This window comes from Propithecus coquereli, unplaced genomic scaffold, assembly GCF_000956105.1.
Source record: "Propithecus coquereli isolate 6110/MARCELLA unplaced genomic scaffold, Pcoq_1.0 Scaffold87, whole genome shotgun sequence".
Lineage (NCBI taxonomy): Eukaryota > Metazoa > Chordata > Mammalia > Primates > Indriidae > Propithecus > Propithecus coquereli.
Genome location: NW_012154951.1, coordinates 3,045,675 through 3,065,104, shown reverse-complemented (window position 1 = coordinate 3,065,104; position 19,430 = coordinate 3,045,675). Strand labels below are relative to the sequence as shown.

Below are 19,430 nucleotides of genomic sequence, written 5' to 3'. Positions count from 1 at the left end.
TCCTTTCTCTCTATACAGTAGTAACTTTCCTAAAAGGCTATTAAAAAAATAAAATCCATAACACCCATGTGAGCAGGTGCCAGGAAGTTTAAGTTTGGATAACAGTCTCATCACATTTGACTGTTTGGCTAGAGCTGGATTTGGAAACAGAATGGAATGCAGTGCTGTGATTCCCTTGCTAAACTGTGCGACACTGCTCCAGCGTGTGTCTCTCGTCTGTTTGCACTTACTGACTGCGGGTTGTGCTGGGTGCCCTGGAACAACACAATTACAGTCTGCAACTGAGACATGTAATCTGCATGGAAGCCAATCAGGCAGCCTGCTCTGTTTGCTGTACTTCATCTGGTCAGTTATTTAGCCTCAATAACTATTGTCAGAGGAGTTGTGTTTTACCAACTTTTTCAGCAGAGTCCCATCTCTGATTTTCATAGGTGATTTTTATGAGTGAGAGTCCTACAAACACATAGCTACTCCATACCTCTTACACTTAAGCCTGTAAAAACAAACCATGGAAACCTTTGTTAATTCACTCAGCTGAGCTACCTGAGCAAGGTTTTTCCTTTGATAAAGCACCAAATCCAACTTTCATTCTCTTTTGCGTGGAAGTCTCAGAGAATAAGAACCACACTCAGATTATCCTTGATGTAAAGAAAGGCACAGGGTAAGTCTTAAAAAGGATTGATTGGCAATGGATTGATTTTACAACAAATATTCAAGACTCTGTTATATTTCAGTTACCCTTAGTAGTGACTAGGCCAGATGGGGTCTTTACTTTCATGAATCTTCCATTGTGCTGGAGAGGCAGACATTGAACAGTGAATAAACTGTTAACTATTTAATTACAATTAAGCATAGACCTACAAAGGAGAAATAGAGTTTTCTATAAGAGCAGCTAATAGGATGTCTGATCTCATCTCAAGTCTCAGAAAGAAAATGATTGTTGAGTTTAACGTAGATTGTGTGTGTCTGTGTGTGTGTGTGTGTGTGTGTGTGAGAGAGAGAGAGAGAGAGAGAGAGAGAGAGAGAGAGACAAAGAGAGACTTGAAGCAGCATAGTGTGAATAGTATGTTCCAGGTAGCAGGGGAACAGAGTGTGCAAAGGCCTTGGGGAGAAAGGAGCACAGTCTACACTGGGGACTGATAGAAGCTCAGTGTGGCTGGAAAATAGAGCCAAGGAAGGAATGAAAGTGGGAGATGAAGCCCTTGATGAAGACAGTTCCAGGCCATGCAGGGCCTTCTAGGTCTTTTTAATGATTTTGGCCTTTTGTTAAAAGTTATGCAAAGCCATTGAAATGTTTTAGATGGTAATTGACACAATTGGATTCCTGTTTTCTTAGCAAAGATTGTTGTGAGTCCTGTTTCTTAGCAGAGAATGGATTGGAGGAGGATAAACATGGACATGGGGATCCAAGTTAAGAGACAGTTACACTAGTCCAGAAAGAGCTGGCAGCTTGGAAAGGTGACTTAGGAAAGATGGAATAAAGGAGACAGACCAAAGGGAGATTTAGGAGGTAAAAATCATCAGGATTTAATGAATAATTGGATATGTGAAGAGGACCAACAGGGAAGCTGTTTTTTTTTTCCAGTGTTCTTGTATCAGTGAAGTGAACACTATCTAGCCATTCAGGGTTTTGTCCTGAATAATTTGCTAGATAGTGTTCACTTCACTGAAACAACATATGGGAAAAGGACCAGCTGGGGAGAGGGCGAAACGGGAGGGCTCAGTTTGGGTAAGGTTAGCATAGTTTGAGGTGCCTAAGGCACAGCCAAACTGAGATATCAAGTAGATAGTTGATTTTTTGAGTCAGAAGCTAAGAGGAACTTATTTCCCTGATAAAAATAGAGACAGGAGTGTTGCATGTGGTAAAAGAAGAGTAGGCATAGGTGATCAGATCACCTAGGAAGATACAAAGTTGGGTTACATTTCACAAGTGCTTATTGAATGCTTACTCTTACCTGGGTCCTTTGCTAAATACTGAGCCTATGATAAGGAAAGATGTTCAGTAAATAACATAGGGCATCATTTTGCCTTCAGTCTAATTTGCTTTTTATACCATCCAAGACCAAGGACTCTTAGTATATCCAGAGAAAACTCTTGGGCAAGCCAAACCTGTACCTTATTCCTCTGTTTCCCAGTCTTTGCTTCAGTCTGACTTAAATCTGTCCAACCTTAAGTTCATTTCATTTTTCTTTGTCCTTGGTAGGCATCCATACTAGTTGGTCAGCACATTCTTTATATTAACTTCTTATGTTCTTAAAAAACCTTTCCTCAGTTTTGAGAGACATCATCACCTTTGGCCTTGTCTTCTTGGAACAGAGATACAAGATTGCTTCTTACATTAAGAAAACATTCCTGTTTTTAAAAAAGGAACCTATCCTCAGGCTATAAAATATTCTTCCCATATTTTGTAAGTTATAAAGTACTCATGACTTTCCGATTATGATGCTATTGACTCCACTTGTGAAAATTAGGCCACACCCCTCTATTCTGTTCCTAAAATAAGACTAGCTTTATTGGCAAAGTGAAATTTATAGCCTCTTTTATTTAGCTCTTATTCTTTGGAGACCCATGGCTTAAAATGACCTACATTTTAAGACTGTATTCTTAAATTATTGTCTTTGGACCACCTGCATCAGAATCACTGGGGTGTGCTTGTTAAAAAATGAAAGTTGTTGAACCTTATCTTCCAATTTTACTTTTGTACAGGTTGGATAAACCCAAATACTTTGCATTTTTAACCAGCACCCTAAGTAATTTTTATTTATGCTGGAGTTTTAAGAACCACTCTTTTGAGGATGTCAGAATTTGTACATCTCATTATTAGAATTCTGAGTTAATAAGAAATTAAATAGTTTTGCAAGCCAGGTCATTTTCATAGCGATTTTGAAGATTAATAATCAAGTCATAAGTGTTCAAATATTTAATAGATATTGTTCAGCTATTCAGGGATTAAAAAAAGAGATTACTTTGCCCAGATTTATTTCTAATACATAAGAGTTGATCTGAGAGAAGAACAGAGGTGGATAGGAAAGACGAAAAAGAGTAGAGGGGCAGAAAAGAATGCATGTGAGCAAGAAGAGATGGCTACTGAGGCAAAGGGAAGTAGTAGCACTTGGTCCAAATGCCATCTTTCCTTCAGTTGTAGTCTGTTTTGGTCTAACTGGCATCCTCCGTGAGTTCTCATTTTGCATGCTTGTACATTCACGAATGGTTCTAGAGATTTGACTTCTTTCCCATCTCCAGAGCTAGCAAAAGTCTCTTCTTCCTTGCCCCCTCACAGGAAGAACGCCGAGTGATTTATGTCGGAAAAATCAGACCTGACACAACACGGACAGAACTGAGGGACCGTTTTGAAGTTTTTGGTGAAATCGAGGAGTGTACAGTAAATCTACGGGATGATGGGTGAGAATCTTCAAGATTATTTCTTGTTTAGAAGCTGACGTATGTAAAAAATTATGGCCATAAGATTACTGGGATGGGAGTTGCCAGTGTAAGTGCTTTGACAGATGACATGTTGAGTTCAGAACCTTATTTATTTTCTTTCATCCCTATTTATTAATCTTTCTAGTTGAGATTTCCTGTCCCAGAAATAAGTATTTAGCTGCTTGACAGGACAATCACACTGATAAATGGATGCTGTGGCTCAGACGCTGGCACCAGCGAAGTCTCCCAAAGTAGAAAGGGTTACAGTCCTATATGCTAATGCTTCTTCACCAGCTTCGAACTTCTCTTCTTTGTCCATTGCAGAGACAGCTATGGTTTCATTACCTACCGTTACACCTGTGATGCTTTTGCTGCTCTTGAAAATGGATACACTTTGCGCAGGTCGAACGAAACTGATTTCGAGCTGTACTTTTGTGGACGCAAGCAATTTTTCAAGTCTAACTATGCAGACCTAGGTATGGATTTTATTGTACATGGAATGAGGAATCCATAATGTAGAGCTCAAAATAGGAGCAAACATAATCCGTAGGCAACGTGGGTTGGACCATCACTTTACTAGAGGGGACTATTTGAATACAGAATTTTTTTTAAATGTATGAAACAGTTTCAGACGAAAGGGGCTCAGGTTTTGGCAATAAGGGACATAACTCTTTGTGCTGTCTGCCTAGGTGCTGAAATTCTGCAACTCTACACCATTTATGTGTGTGTGTGTGTGTGTGCGTTGTATTTTGTGTATGCATGTGTTGTAGGTGTGTATGTGGATATTGTGTATGTATACGTGTTTATGATTAGTGTGTGTTGTATGTGTGTGGATATTGTATGTGTCTGTCTGTGTTTTGTGTGTGAATGTGTGTATGTGTGTGGTATTGTGTTTTATGTGTATTTGTTGTGTGTGTGGTTGTGTCTACACGTGTTCATGATTTGTGTGTATTGTATGTATGTGTTTTGTGTGTGCATGTGTGTTGTGTGTGTGGATATTGCGTGTGTTACTGGGTGTATGTTTTGTGTATGTGTGTGATATTGTATTTTATGTGTGCATGTGTTGTGTGTGGATATTGTGTGTGTCTACTTGTATTTATGATTTGTGTGTGTATTGTATGTTTGTGGTATTGTGTGTTGTGTGCATGTGTATGCGTGTGGATGGTATGTGTGTCAACCCGTTTGTTTTGCATATGTATTGTATTATATTTTGTGTGTGCACGTGTTGTGTTTATGTGTATGGATATTATGGCTATCTACATGTTTTTATGGTGTATGTGTGTGTGTGTGTGTGTGTGTGTGCTTGTATCTGCTTTTGCTTTCTGTGCCTACCCCGAATCCTTTTGTACAAACCATAGCATCACTATCATTGTTTTATGGAATAGAATATATAAAAGTCTTGATTTTTTTTCTTATTATTTCACAAACTCTCAGAAATATTATCATTCTCTATAACTTACAACTTGAGAGGAGAAAATAAAATTTCATATGCTAAGTCACACTATACTTTCTGTAAACAAAATAGAAAAAAACCCCATTATTTGTTGAGTGCTTCCATATGCTAGGCACTGTGCCAGGAGCTTTGTAACCATTTTCTCATTCAGTTACCAGAGCTATCCTAGGAGGTGGATATTATTATTATCGTCCCCATTTCACAGATAAGGAAACTGAAACATACAAAAAATGTGGGGTTTTTTTTTGTTATAAAACTGTACAGAATCTAGGGATAAAATTTAGAAAATATAAAGAAAAATTAAGAAGAATTTCTATCAGCCTGTCATCCAGAGATGACCGCTATTACCAACTGAATAATTTGCCTTCCATTATTTTATCTCAGAATGTCTTATTTTTTATAGTTAAGGTTATATGTGTGTGTGTGTGTGTGAATATTAATATATATAAAACTTTTACATTCTACTTTTCTCAATTAACATATAAATTCATGTCCTACTGTGATTCACATGATTAAAAATCATTTATCAACATATTTTAATGGTTGCACAGTATTTTGTTGGGTGAGTAGTACCATTATATTTAGTCATTCCATTATAGCTAAACATTTATTCAATTTTTAAGTTTTTGAAGTTATAAATAATGGTACCATGAACATCTTAATTTCCTTTCCAATTTTAATTTTGTTCCTTAACGTGACATTCCCTACCCGATGTGTGTGTTGTAAACCTTTAAATTACTTGAGGAAGGAACGAAGGAAAGTGGCAAATGTCTTATGTATATGACATAATTATTTTAAATTCATTTATAACAGTAATCATAAAGTTAACATATATACTTATTCCTCAGCATTATTAGATATCTGTTGCTACTTGTTCTTGCATAGCATAAAAAAAGAAATGAATACCAAATACAGGGATTTTTTTCATTCCTTCCAATGAAGTGATGTCTTCCTAGAGTAATTGATACAGGTTGTGTGGATTGTTCAGAGGGAATATGTTATAATTCACTCCGCACGCTAAATAGATAGTGAGAAGCAGGGGAGAGGCAGCTGACTGGTAGGAAGACAGAGGCCTAGGGATGAAAATATAAAACGTGGCAAGTCATTTGTTCAAATGTTGGCTGATAAAAACAGTCAAGACAGATTGAAGTCTTGAGTTGATTTGACTTATTTTCTTCGGTGATGAAGGCCAGGGTGTTTCTAGTCTCTCAAAACATCTAGAGTTTAAAATAAGCTACCTAGAGGGGCCTTTAGATCACGATTCATCACTAGTAGAGGGAGGATTAGATGGTATTTCCAAATTGAACCGGAGCCTCCCTGAAATATATCTAAGACGAATGCTTCCCCTCTTGTTATCTGCCTGCCTAGCCAGCAGCAATAGAAACTTTGCCATTGCTAAGCTCACTCTGTATTTTCTCAAAAGCATATTTGATGTGCATTGTAGTAGCATGGGTTTTTCCAATTCCCTCAAGCTCTATAATGGCATAGGAGGTAGTTTTTTTTCTGAGAGTAGATACGATGTAGTCAAAAGAGCCCGGGTTTGGAATCCTGCAGACCTGGGTTTGAAACCTGGCTTACCATTGACCTTGGGCAAACAGTTCAACTGCTCCTTCAGGTTTGGGTTCTTCATTTGTGAAATACTTGATCATGCTTTTTGAAGATTAAATAAATGGTTTGAAGTTATTGGCACAGTGTCTGGCATAACATAGGTTCTCATTAAATAGTGCCTATGATCATAATTTAAAATGATGGTAATGAGAAGATGTTATTAATAAAATTTTAAAGTTATTTTAAAATAGAAGAATCAACTATTCAGGTGATGGGCACGCTTATAGCCCTGACTTAAGCATTATGAAAGCTATCCACGTAACAGAAACATTTGTACCCCCTGAACATTTTGAAATAAGAAATAAAATAAAATAGAAGAATCAACAGTAGGGGCCAGCTTTGGAAACTAACAAAGTTCTCATGTGTCTTGTCTTTGTTCCCTGAAGAGTTCAAATTAAATATTTCAGGGCATGCATGGATACTAAATCTGGTGAGCATGAGAATACACTGGTCTCTTAGAGGGATGTCGGGTTTACGTGTATGTCAGGAGTAAAGCAAAAATGATGTGACACAGATTAATTTTATCAAGACAGTAAAGCGACCTATCATTTTATTAATAGATAGATTTAACCAATTTTGTTTTCTGTTTTTATTTTCTCCCCCAGATTAAGTTAGCTCACATATCCTATTTTTCTATGGAAACTAGTTCATGGTTTCTACAATATTATTAGAGCAAAACCTGATGATTACAGGGACTATTTATGAGCAAGTTTTATAAATGAGACTGAGAGTTTAAAATGACTTGTTCAAGGTTAACGGTAAAGCCAGAATTTAAGTCCTGGTTTCTGTAAATCTATAGTCGGTGTCTTTGTGTTTACTCTCATATAAGCAAATGGATTTTTATAAAAGACCTCAACAACAAAATATTAAAGAAGAAAGACAGAAATTAGGGTAGGACTATAGGATCAGAACAGAAGGATGGTTAAGTATTTCAAATGTAGTAATTTTGATCAAGAACTTAAAGGTATAAAAATGAAATAAATGACACATCCTCACTAATTTTTATTAACTGAAAAAATGTATTTTTTAATACATTATCAGCATCTTGAATATGTACTTAATTTACATATACCCTTGCCATTCATTGGTAAATCATTCCCAGATCCCAATACAAATACTTTTAACCATGGTTTGAATAATATTCTGGTGTTTAATACATTCATCCAACACATATTAATTTGAGTACCTACTTTGTGCCAACAATTTTCCAGGTGCTTGGAATACAAATGTGATGTGATTTGTTTTTATTAATGCATATCATTATTTATGACAATTTGATTTGAAAAATAGAGTGGCTTTTTGAGATATTCCTATAAAAAATTTATGATATCTTATTGTGTTTCAATATCCTTTCATTAGTGAGAGAGTAGAGTGGATATTATTGCCTCAGAAATTCCGTGTAACCACATTCTCTCTAATGCAATAAAAAAGACTTTTTGGTTGCCTATTCAGTGCCATAGCGTGTTTATATAAGTAAATATGTATGTAAACACTATGTTTCACAGGGAAGAAATTCTTGAGAACTACTGTTTCACATTATTTTTAATATTTGCCAGTCAAAACACAGAAACACTGAAATTCTAGGCTTCACTTAGAATAATAAAAAGTTAGGAAATGTAAAATATCCTTAGAATTTTCTCCCAGTAAAGGTAAATGTGTGTATATATATATATATATATATATATATATATATATATATATTCTTGATGGTTCCATGCTGACTTTTGTCACATAGACACCATTGCTGGGAGAATCTTCCATCTTCATCTCCACTGGAAGTGGAATTCTGACTTCAGGCTAATCTCTAGCAATGAGCTATACTTTTTTTGTCTCTACAAAAAAAGATTTTGATTTGAAGAGTAGCTGCTCATGAGGCCATAGTAATACAAGCAAACCATTCATTAGGCTATGAAGAGAAGGGTCGAAGCCAGTGTAATTTAAGAATTGACTATTTAAGGTGTTATTGAGGAAAGATTGACCATTTTGTCCCGGTTTTTTATGTCTGTGTAAGATTGTAATTTTTCTTGCTCTTCTTACCTAGAAAAACTTGCTGAAAAAAAGTTAGTAAAGACAAGGAATGCTAAGAATGAGTGAAAAAAATAAGTAAAGGAATTTCACTGTCTGTAAATCTAAGAATGTGAAGGTAGAGTGAAGCTTGAGGAAGAGAGGAGTCAGGCTGGTGCTGGAGCTTGGGGCATTGCAGTCTCTTCAACAAAACAACTTGTGAGGGCAACGATTATGACTCCGTGTTATTGATAGTATTACAGTCTTTTGTCACTTTGAGAACTTCTATTTTGTAACTTACTCTGGGAAAAATATGGGAATGCTTATATTTTAGCAGAATTGTTAATGTTTTCTGGAATAGTTTTATTTTCTCTTCAAATAAATTTTTTTTAAAGATTCAATGTATTTGTAAGAGGCTTTTTATTATATTTACAAGCCTCCCTTTCTCACTTGCAAGACCAGCAGAAATATCTGACTTTTCCTTAGGTATCAAAGGAGAAAAATCAGAAATATTTTACAAAATGGCACTTTACATTCAATATTACTAAAACATAATCTCTTTTGTTAAGGGCTATTTGAAGTAGCATGTGAAATTTGTCACAAAAGCTGACCTGCCCTCGTTTAAGGGTCCTAGAAAGAGCAGGGCTTTATTTATACCTACGTATTTTTTTCTCTCTGAATTTACATTCTTGAGATGTGAAGCATGTCCTTTGACCTTCCAATCTGGGGAGAGTTTGCACCACTATTGCTAAGTTCCCTGGAGGTACTGGAGTAGATGACTGGATCATATGTCTCTCCTGCCTCAGAGGGAAGCAGTAGGTTGGGGATTAGGAAAAGTTCTGATGATTCTCTCTCTCCTACTCAACTGGATTTTATGCTCAGTGAAATTAATCCCATTGAATAGGAAAATTAGCTGCAGCTTTTACTCTTACCTGTGCATCTGAGTTCTTGAGGAACCGTGGGCAAGTCGTGTGACACTCCAGGGGGAAGGGAAGGGTGGGTATCTATAAAACAGATATTAAAGTCTGCTCTGCCTACCTCTCAGGAGTGTTTAAATTAAAATGAGTCAATAGGTGAGTGTTTTTGAAATCTCACTGCTCCTTATCCTCTGCCTGTACATCTGTATATATCCAATAAAATCTGGACATTCTTTTTTTTTTAAGTATATTGATTGGATAAGTTGTTATGAGTCAGATAAACTTGAATGATTGAGTTAATGGTCATCAGCAAAGTGTGCATCTAAACTGCCTTGGGTTTCTTTCAGATTCAAACTCAGATGACTTTGACCCTGCTTCCACCAAGAGCAAATATGACTCTCTGGATTTTGATAGTTTACTGAAAGAAGCTCAGAGAAGCTTGCGCAGGTAACATGTTCCCTGGCTGAGGATGACAGAGGGATGGTGAATACCTCACGGGACAGCGCGTCCTTCCCTAACAGACTATTGCAAGTCATACTTAGGAATTTCTCCTTACTTTACACTCTCTGTACAAAAACAAAACAAAACAACAACAATACAACAACGATAACAATGGTTTACATGAACACAGCTGCTGAAGAGGCAAGAGACAGAATGATATCCAGTAAGCACATGTTTATTCATGGGTGTCAGCTTTGCTTTCCCTGGAGTCTCTTGGTGATGGAGTGTGTGTGTGCGTGTGCGTGTGTGTGTGTGTCTGTGCGCATGTGCGTGTGCAAGCCTGGTTTAGGGGAAGTATATGTGTGTGCACGTGGGGACTGGAAGCACCTGACCAGAATGTGCAAGGGCAAACCACGTCAAATGGCAGCAGTTCCATGAAGACACACTTAAAACCTAGAACTTCAAAATGTTCATATTCTATTCAAAAGGAAAAAAAATATATATATATAAATTAAAAAGGAAAGAAAACTAACCAACCAACCACAAACCGCCCTAAAACGACAGCCGCTGATGTCTGGGCATCAGCCTCCGTACTCTGTTTTGTAAGAAAGTGCAAAATCAACTCGATGCAAGCTTTCTCTGGTAACGTAATGATTATATGACAATCCCGAAGAAACCACAGGTTCCATAGAACTAATATCCTCTCTCTCTCTCTCTCTCTTTTTTCTTTTTCCTTTTGCCATGGAATCTGGGTGGGAGAGGATACTGCAGGCACCAGAATGCTAAACTTTCCTAACATTTTGAAGTTTCTGTAGTTCGTCCTTTATCCCGACACCCATGTAAATGTCCAAAATGTTGATCTTCCACTGCAAATTTCAAAAGCCTTGTCAATGGTCAAGCGTGCAGCTTGTTCAGCGGTTCTTTCTGAAGAGCGGACATGGTGTTACATTACTAATGAGAGTTGGGTAGAACTCTCTGGGATGTGTTCATATAGTGTAATTGCTACATTCTCTGATGTAGTTAAGTATTTACAGATGTTAAATGGAGTATTTTTATTTTATGTATATACTATACAACAATGTTCTTTTTTTGTTACAGCTATGCACTGTAAATGCAGCCTTCTTTTCAAAACTGCTAAATTTTTCTTAATCAAGAATATTCAAATGTAATTATGAGGTGAAACAATTATTGTACACTAACATATTTAGAAGCTGAACTTACTGCTTATATATATTTGATTGTAAAAAAAACAAGACAGTGTGTGTGTCTGTTGAGTGCAACAACAACAAAATGATGCTTTACGCACATCCATCTCTTCTTAGGTGAGCTTCGATCTAAGCATCTTGTCAAGAAATATCCTAGTCCCTAAAGATATTAACCACTTCTGCGATATTTTTCCACATTTTCTTGTTGCTTGTTTTTCTTTGAAGTTTTATACACTGGATTTGTTAGGGGAATGAAATTTTCTCATCTAAAATTTTTCTAGACGATATCATGATTTTATGTAAAGTCTCAATGGGTAACCATTAAGAAATGTTTTTATTTTCTCTATCAACAGTAGTTTTGAAACTAGAGGTCAAAAATCTTTTTAAAATGCTGTTTTGTTTTAATTTTTGTGATTTTAATTTGATACAAAATGCTGAGGTAATAATTACAGTATGATTTTTACAATAATTAATGTGTGTCTGAAGACTATCTTTGAAGCCAGTATCTCTTTCCCTTGGCAGAGTATGATGATGGTATTTATCTGTATTTTTTACAGTTATGCATCCTGTATAAATACTGATATTTCATTCCTTTGTTTACTAAAGAGACATATTTATCAGTTGCAGATAGCCTATTTATTATAAATTATGAGATGATGAAAATAATAAAGCCAGTGGAAATTTTCTACCTAGGATGCATGACAGTTGTCAGGTTGGAGTGTAAGTGCTCCATTTGGGAAAGTCAGCTTTTGCAGAAGCAGTGTTTCTACTTGCACTAGCATGGCCTCTCACGTGACCATGATGTTGTTCTTGACGACATTGCTTCTGCTCAATTCAATAAAAACTTCAGAAAAACCTCCATTTTGAGCATCAGGATTTCATCTGAGTGTGGAGTCCCTGGAATGGAATGCAGTAAAGTTTGGAGTGTGTATTCAAGTTTCTAAATTGAGATTTGATTACTGTTTGTCTGACATGACTTTTTTGGAAGACATGATATACCTACTACTTAATTGTTCTTTTCCTTTCTCTCACCCTCCACGATCTTATAAGATGGATTTCACCCCCAGGCCAATGCGGCTAATTTTGATAGCTGCATTCATTTATCACCAGCATATTGTGTTCTGACTGAATCCACTGTCTGTCCTGTCGGATGCTTGCTTGATTTTTTGGCTTCTTATTTCTAAGTAGATAGAAAGCAATAAAAATACTATGAAATAAAAGAACTTGTTCACAGGTTCTGCGTTACAACAGTAACACATCTTTAATCCGCCTAATTCTTGTTGTTCTGTAGGTTAAATGCAGGTATTTTAACTCTGTGTGAACGCCAAACTAAAGTTTACAGTCTTTCTTTCTGAATTTTGAGTATCTTCTGTTGTAGAATAATAATAAAAAGACTATTAAGAGCAATAAATTATTTTTAAGAAATCGATATTTAGTAAATCCTATTATGTGTTCAAGGACCAGATGCGTTCTCTATTTTGCCTTTAAATTTTTGTGATCCAATTTTAAATACATTCTCCTTTTTGCCCTGGATTGTTGACATGAGTGGAACACTTGGTTTCTTTTCTTACTTATGAAAAGACAATACCACAGATATCATGTTGAGGATTAATTTATCCCCCCTCTGGCCTGACAAATACTGTTACCATGAAGATAATTTTCCTCGATGGACTTCAAATTGCATCTAAAATTAGTGGAGCTTTTGTATCTTATGCAGACACTGTGGGTAGCCCATCAAAATGTAAGCTGTGTCCTCTTTATTTTTATTTTTGGTTTTTTTGGGAGAGAATATTTCAAAAAAACACGTACACCCCATCATTACTGGATGCAAATTTCAGCATAGATCTGTAGGATTTTTAGATGACTGTGGGCCATTGCCTTCATGCTGTGGTAAGTACCACATCTACAATTTTGGTAACTGAACTGGTGCTTTAGAAATATGGGTTTTTTTTTTTTTTTTTTTTTTTTTTAAGAGATGTAGCCAAATAACTCTTCCAGTGCAACAAAATCAATTTTTTCTAAACGACTCCAAGAACAATGGTTGGGCTGTCAACATTCAAAGCAGCAGAGAGGGAATTTGCACTATTGGGGTATGATGTTCGGGTCAGTTGAAAAAAGGAAACCTTTTCATGCCTTTAGATGTGAGCTTACAGTAGGTAATGATTATGTGTCCTTTTTTGATGGCTGTAACGAGAACTTCAATCACTGTAGTCTAAGACCTGATCTATAGATGACCTAGAATAGCCATGTAATATAATGTGATGATTCTAAATTTGTACCTATGTGACAGACATTTTCAATAATGTGAACTGCTGATTTGATGGAGCTACTTTAAGATTTGTAGGTGAAAGTGTAATACTGTTGGTTGAACTATGCTGAAGAGAGAAAGTGAGCGATTAGTTGAGCCCTTGCCGGGCCTTTTTTCCACCTGCCAATTCTTCATGTATTGTTGTGGTTTTATTCATTGTATGAAAATTCCTGTGATTTTTTTTAATGTGCAGTACACATCAGCCTCACTGAGCTAATAAAGGGAAACGAATGTTTCAAATCTACTTCTGCTTTTCTTATTTATCGTAACCAAACTGCTGGCATGTTCCTCAGATCAGTACCCATTACTTGCTTATTATTATTCTACTTCCTCCCTGGCTCTCTCTCCCTTTCTCCCTGCTTTTCCATATTCATGGATGCATTTCAGTTCTAAGGTAACATGAACCTTCTGTGTCTTACCTTGTCTTCTTTCAAATGGCAAAGGCAGACGTGGTGATTTCTATAATGAATGTTTTGAAGGTGAAAAGTGACATGGGATTTTATTAAATGGATTAGCTCTATTTTTGCACTTAACCCTGGAAAGTATGTATTTTTAAGTACAAGCTATTGCCCTTAGGGAGAAACCCACTAAATATTCAGTATAGTAAGGAATTCTACTCTGGAGGGACTGAATATTTTTTGGAGACTTGTAACAGAACGCAGTCCCCCATCATATGTAAGTCATCAGGTTAAATATGAGATGAGCTGGTAACTGCTGACGAGTCTTGCTGTCAGGATGTCCAGTGTGCCTGGTAGATGACGATGGTCCTAATGACACAGAATGCATTATCCGGGCCCCACCCATGCCAGATTTCAGATAGTTGTTGCCACTCCTAACCACTTGCATTGCAGGACTCAACATAAGCTGCCCTGGGGAAAAGTGGCTACATATGTCCCAGGCCCCCTTCCTTCTCCTAGAGAAAAAATAATTTGTAAATATTGGAAATGTGATAAGAGCTATCAATAGTGCATTGAAATCTGCTAAATAACACGAGAAGTACTCCCTATGGTTCTATTTCTATTTTATACTAACGTAAAATTTGTCAGTTATTCTATCAAAATAGAAAATAAAAACTTACCATTATCTCACCCAGATATTGCATTCACCTACAACTGCGGATATTAAGCACTCCTGACATTCAGTGGATAAGTCTTAGATCCTGACTTGTCTTCTATTGATGCTTAAATTCCATAGGGTATTTTTAATCTTCTGGCTGGAACCAGTAGAGACATTATAATCATGCAAGTTTTCATTTAAGGGTTAAATTTTTACCCTTTGAGGGCAGAGACAAAAGGAGGGATTTTAAGAACCAGGAGTAATAGCCACTAGTCTGGTACTGGGAAATCCCGATAGAAATAATGGGCTCATTTCATGTTGTCCTGAAAACATCATCCCTCCTTGATGATACTAATCGCAAAATAATTATTGAAACCAAAATTAAGCTGACAAAAATAAATGAACACTTGATATGAATATTTTATTTAAAAGGAGCTTGTCTCAATTCAAAAGTCCTCCAAACTAAATCTGTCTAAACTACATACAATGTGGTATGGAGTTGAAATTCTTTTTCAACATTGCCAGTTTTCCCTTTTTTGTAGAGTTATTTAGCTAATCTTTGAATAAAATTTACAGCCCTAATAACATTATTATACTCATTTGACATTAGTGTTACTAGCTACACAGTTGTAACTCAGTATTAATTATGGAATATTTGAACCAAGCTTACTGTTTACAATACTTAATATTATATTTTGCCATTCTAGTTGTTATTCCTTGTTTTCAAACACAATATATACCATTATAAATCAATTTTGTACTTTATCAAACAGCAGAGAGTAATAAAGAAGGTCACAACTCATAGAGGAGATCCTTGGAGGTTTGTAACATCATGATTTAAATCTCAGAAAGATTTAATCAAAAGCTGAATTAATCCCTGGGGGAAAAGATGGTATATAGATTCTATTGATGGGCACGAAGCAGCCTATTTCTTTTCCCTGGTCTCTGTTAACATGTTGGGGGAAAAGAACATAGTTTTTTTCTGTGAGAAGGAAAGAGGGAAAATAAGGTTTCCTTGGTGGGGGAAGGATAATACATAATAACCTTCATGGCATGCTTCGTCCCTTCCATTCAAAATGACTGATTTGTTTTTTCTCCTTACTGTGGCATTATCTGTTCTTGTAGTGCATGGTTAAGTTAAATGTCCTCAACTCCCCTGCTCCTCTCAATATATTCCACGTGATTCCAGTAACTGTGCAGAGTCTCAGAAATTCCACTCTAGTCAAGCATGTGGAATGTGGGGTTACATGGGCTGGTTTCCAGGTCTCTTCTGTTGTAATCAGGTGACTGCCCCTGGGCAAATTCTCAGCGTTGGGAAACTCCTAGGAAGAAATAACCATAAAATGTGGGTATGTTGAGGACCAGGTTCTACTGAAAAGCCTAACATTGCTCATGACTAGGATGTATGCTAAGGGCAAGAGGCTACCACCTTCTCTCACGACCCTTTGCTGTCCATAATTCCAAGGGAATGCAAACGTATTTCTTTTAGCTCAAAACCCAGTACTTACCATCAGCTGACATCTAAAAGGGGCAAAGTGGAATTAATTAATTTTAAAAAGTGAGAGAACTTTTAGAGGAGAAAACCAAATGATCCTGTAATATTCTCATGATTAAATTAAATGAACATAATTATCCATGCACATATGCACACCAAGGCATTATTATAATCAAGAACCTTAAAATATTGTATTGTTTCAAATTTATGCATACAGCACTTACTGAAGGCAAGTAGCTAGTGTGATATTTGAATTTGCATATTGACCATTTTCATATATTTTCATATATTAATTTCCAGTAGGAAGAAGCTGAATTATTACAAAAAATCCCAGGGTGATTTAGAAAAAATATTGTGCTTATGCTCGTTTTTGAACATCAGGGGCACTTAGCAACATTATCTTTTTTTTTTCCACATAGTTTTCTGTGATGGATTTTCAATAAGATGACATCCAAGTGAAAGCCAAAATTAAATGGGAAGGAAAGAATGTTAAGTGGTAAAATCCTAAATAGCTTATTAGACTACTTAATTGGAGGGAATTTATTTTTTGCTGCTCTTAGGAACTCTATAGTCAAGCCTCTCTTTAACAATACTAATTGATGGAAAAAAGTGGCTATAGTAATATAGTTACCACACAATACCCTGCAGCAAGTCAGTTAAGGAAATTCACAGGTACTTTCCTTTGATTGACTTTGGTGTTGTTGAAAATCAAGGCCTGTCTTCATTTATATCATTGCTTTCTCACTTCGCTTCCAACCAGGTCCCTTGCTTATTCCTATCATAGCTTCACAGTGCTCTTGAAAGACTTAATTCTTAAAAGAAAATGAGGCTGTGCTTGTTCCTAGTTTAACCATCAGGCAGGTTTTTGAGCTTGATCGCTATACCCTTTAATCAAATGTATGACTAATGTTTGATAGTGCTTAGAAGCATTGCCCTCTGTAAGCACTTCTCTATTTGTTGGCAGGAATACGTGTACACTCTCACAGAATGATGATTAATTACTCTGCTTCCTAGAGAAGGGTAAGTTAGTAAACTGGTCACACAATGTGTGATGTGGCCGTGTTACTTTCATGTCAGGTAACTTAATGATCAAGTGTAATGCATGGCTTAATTCTCCGCCACTTATCTGGATACCTGGGAAAAGCATCCTGGTACTTATTCAATAAGCTGCCTTTTCCAGGGTCAACAATCTGAATTGCAGTTCAGACTACCCAATAGAAAAACAATTGGAACGAAAGCAAAAATTGGAGTTCACCATCCATTATTTGGCTTCCGTGTCTAGAGGGTGGGAAGTACCTGTGTGTTGGGTTGACATTTTCCCATTTCCAATGGCAGGGGCGGTGCCATACAAAGGCAGTGCCAGTGCATGCACCTGATGAATGAAATAATTCATAGACAGATCATAAGAGTTTCTTTGTCACATGGTGCCAGGGTCCCATTGAGCCACTGTCTGCCATGGCAAGGACTAAGACCAGAAAAGTCACCTGAAGGAAAGAGAAGGAATAAATAGAAGGTTAACCAAACACATTTGAACTTCAGGTACAAAGCAAGGTGTGGGCAAAGATTTCCCATGGTTTCTTATTTGCCTTTTGTGCCGACTCATTGCATGAGATTACATACACAAAAGAGGCAATTGTGCAGCTAGGGCTGTGGAAATGTGAAGAAGAGAATGATCCTCACGTACTGATTCCATGTGTGGGGGTGGTTTTGTGTCATATAGAAGCCACTGGCCTTTACTGGTCTGGTCTTCGCCCAGCGGGGTCGATTAAAATCCTGTGTACTGCCTGGCTGCTGATTGATGGGAGACCCGTGGGGATTTCCATAGCCGGGTTTTGGGGTGAGACTTTTAAGCTTTAATTTTGTGGAATGATAAAAAATGACTTTCCACGCATACAGTAAAAAGGGTTCTTCACATTCAGTGATACATCGAGGAAGGCCTCCCTTTTTCCTTCCAATTGATTCAGTTTTACCACCTCAAAGTAGCCATTTGCAGCAAGGAACCTTCACAGACTTTTAGCATTTTGAAGGTTAAACTTGAATCTCCTCAAAAGCCATAACTGCTAGAAACCGTGGAGACACGTAACTTCATGGCATTGGAATGATTCAGAGGCATTATTTACTTGCTTGTGTTCTCTGACAAACTTAGTTTATCAACTCCGTTTAGAAACCTGATCAACTTGGAGACTTTTTTTCCTAGAATCAGTGCTCAGTAACACACCTGGTCATTCTGTTTCCCAGCAATTCGACCTCAGGTAACGATGTGACTCAGTCTGACTCTTTTCCGCTAACATCCTCATTTTAAAATTAGTTAAATCTTCCTGTCATGATAAGCAAGCAAAGATGAAAAGCTGCACTCCATGCAAAAGTCCAGTAGATTCAGACTATGATGAAAACAGTGAAGCTAGCAACAATGATGGTGGCGATATCAGCGAACATTTATTGTGGATTTACTATCTTCTAGTCACTTTGCTTAGCTGTTTACATGACTTTCCTTAATTAACCCTCCTAACCAAAGGATGAGATAGGTATACAACTCTTCCCATGATACAGATGATGAAATGGAGTTTTAGGGAAACTGCACAACTGCCCAGATTTGGGCAAAGTCCAGTGGACCTCCAAACTTTTCCCAACTATTGTGCTATATATAATGTCTCTGGAATAAAATATTAATGTTCAAAATAAAACATTTTTTCTGTGAGAGGTAATAGATTATTGAAAGGTTGTGCAGTTTTGTTGTTACCATCTGACTGAAGCCAAACTCTGCAAATATTGCATTCATTCAGTCTACATTTTTTAAACTCCTGTGATGTGTTGGAAACCACACTAGGCACTAGACATGGATCGTACTCCATGTCCAACTGGCAATATTGTCAGAGAAAAATCAAAATATGTATTTCCTAATAGTGGCGGTAGGGCACTCTCACCACAACCCTTATTTTGAGCACCTATTATCTATCTACCTACATATACTGTGTTTTCTGGAAAGTAAATTGCTGTATAACCAATGTCTGTGAAGGTGGAGGTCAGAGATCTCATACTTAATGGGCAGAAATGGCATAGTGCTGTGACCCCAAGATATACAATCTGACTTGCAAGCACTGATAACTAACTTCACAAAAAATGTAAATTCCTACATCAAAATGGATCTGGAGGCTTCAGATGGTATATGCTTACCATGGAGAAGTTAAATAACATACACAATTAATATTTAAATGCTTTTTATGGTTTCCCAAGCACTATTAAAACATTTCTGGCTTAAAGGTAGGATATGTGACAAGTGATAGGCACATTGAGAAGACACCTTTTGACAAAATGCTTCCTCATTCATTGTTATGTTGCTAGCTTGATCATCCACTATTCATGATAGAGGACCTTCTTAAGATTTCTCAAATGCATTTATCTGGATTTCTCTCTATGATGCCAATCTCTCTATGATTAAGTCTCAGGACTACTGTGACCACTGATTACTAGACACTTTCAGTCCCAGTTTGTGGATGGCCTTTTTGGGGTAACATCCTTG

General features: G+C 36.8%; 1 protein-coding gene across 2 annotated transcripts in view; it reads left to right on the top strand.

Annotated features, from left to right (window-relative positions):
• The window catches only part of PPARGC1A (peroxisome proliferator-activated receptor gamma, coactivator 1 alpha), a 96,837-nt gene extending 83,234 nt beyond the window's left edge, over positions 1 to 13,603 (top strand). For both annotated transcript variants that reach the window (XM_012664203.1, XM_012664204.1), the window contains 3 exons: positions 3,281 to 3,402; positions 3,748 to 3,899; positions 9,753 to 13,603. In XM_012664203.1, the coding sequence (XP_012519657.1) occupies positions 3,281 to 3,402; positions 3,748 to 3,899; positions 9,753 to 9,856 (378 nt within the window). In that variant the 3' untranslated portion in view covers positions 9,857 to 13,603. The remainder of the gene's footprint in view (positions 1 to 3,280; positions 3,403 to 3,747; positions 3,900 to 9,752) is intronic.
• Positions 13,604 to 19,430: the final 5,827 nt, after the last annotated feature.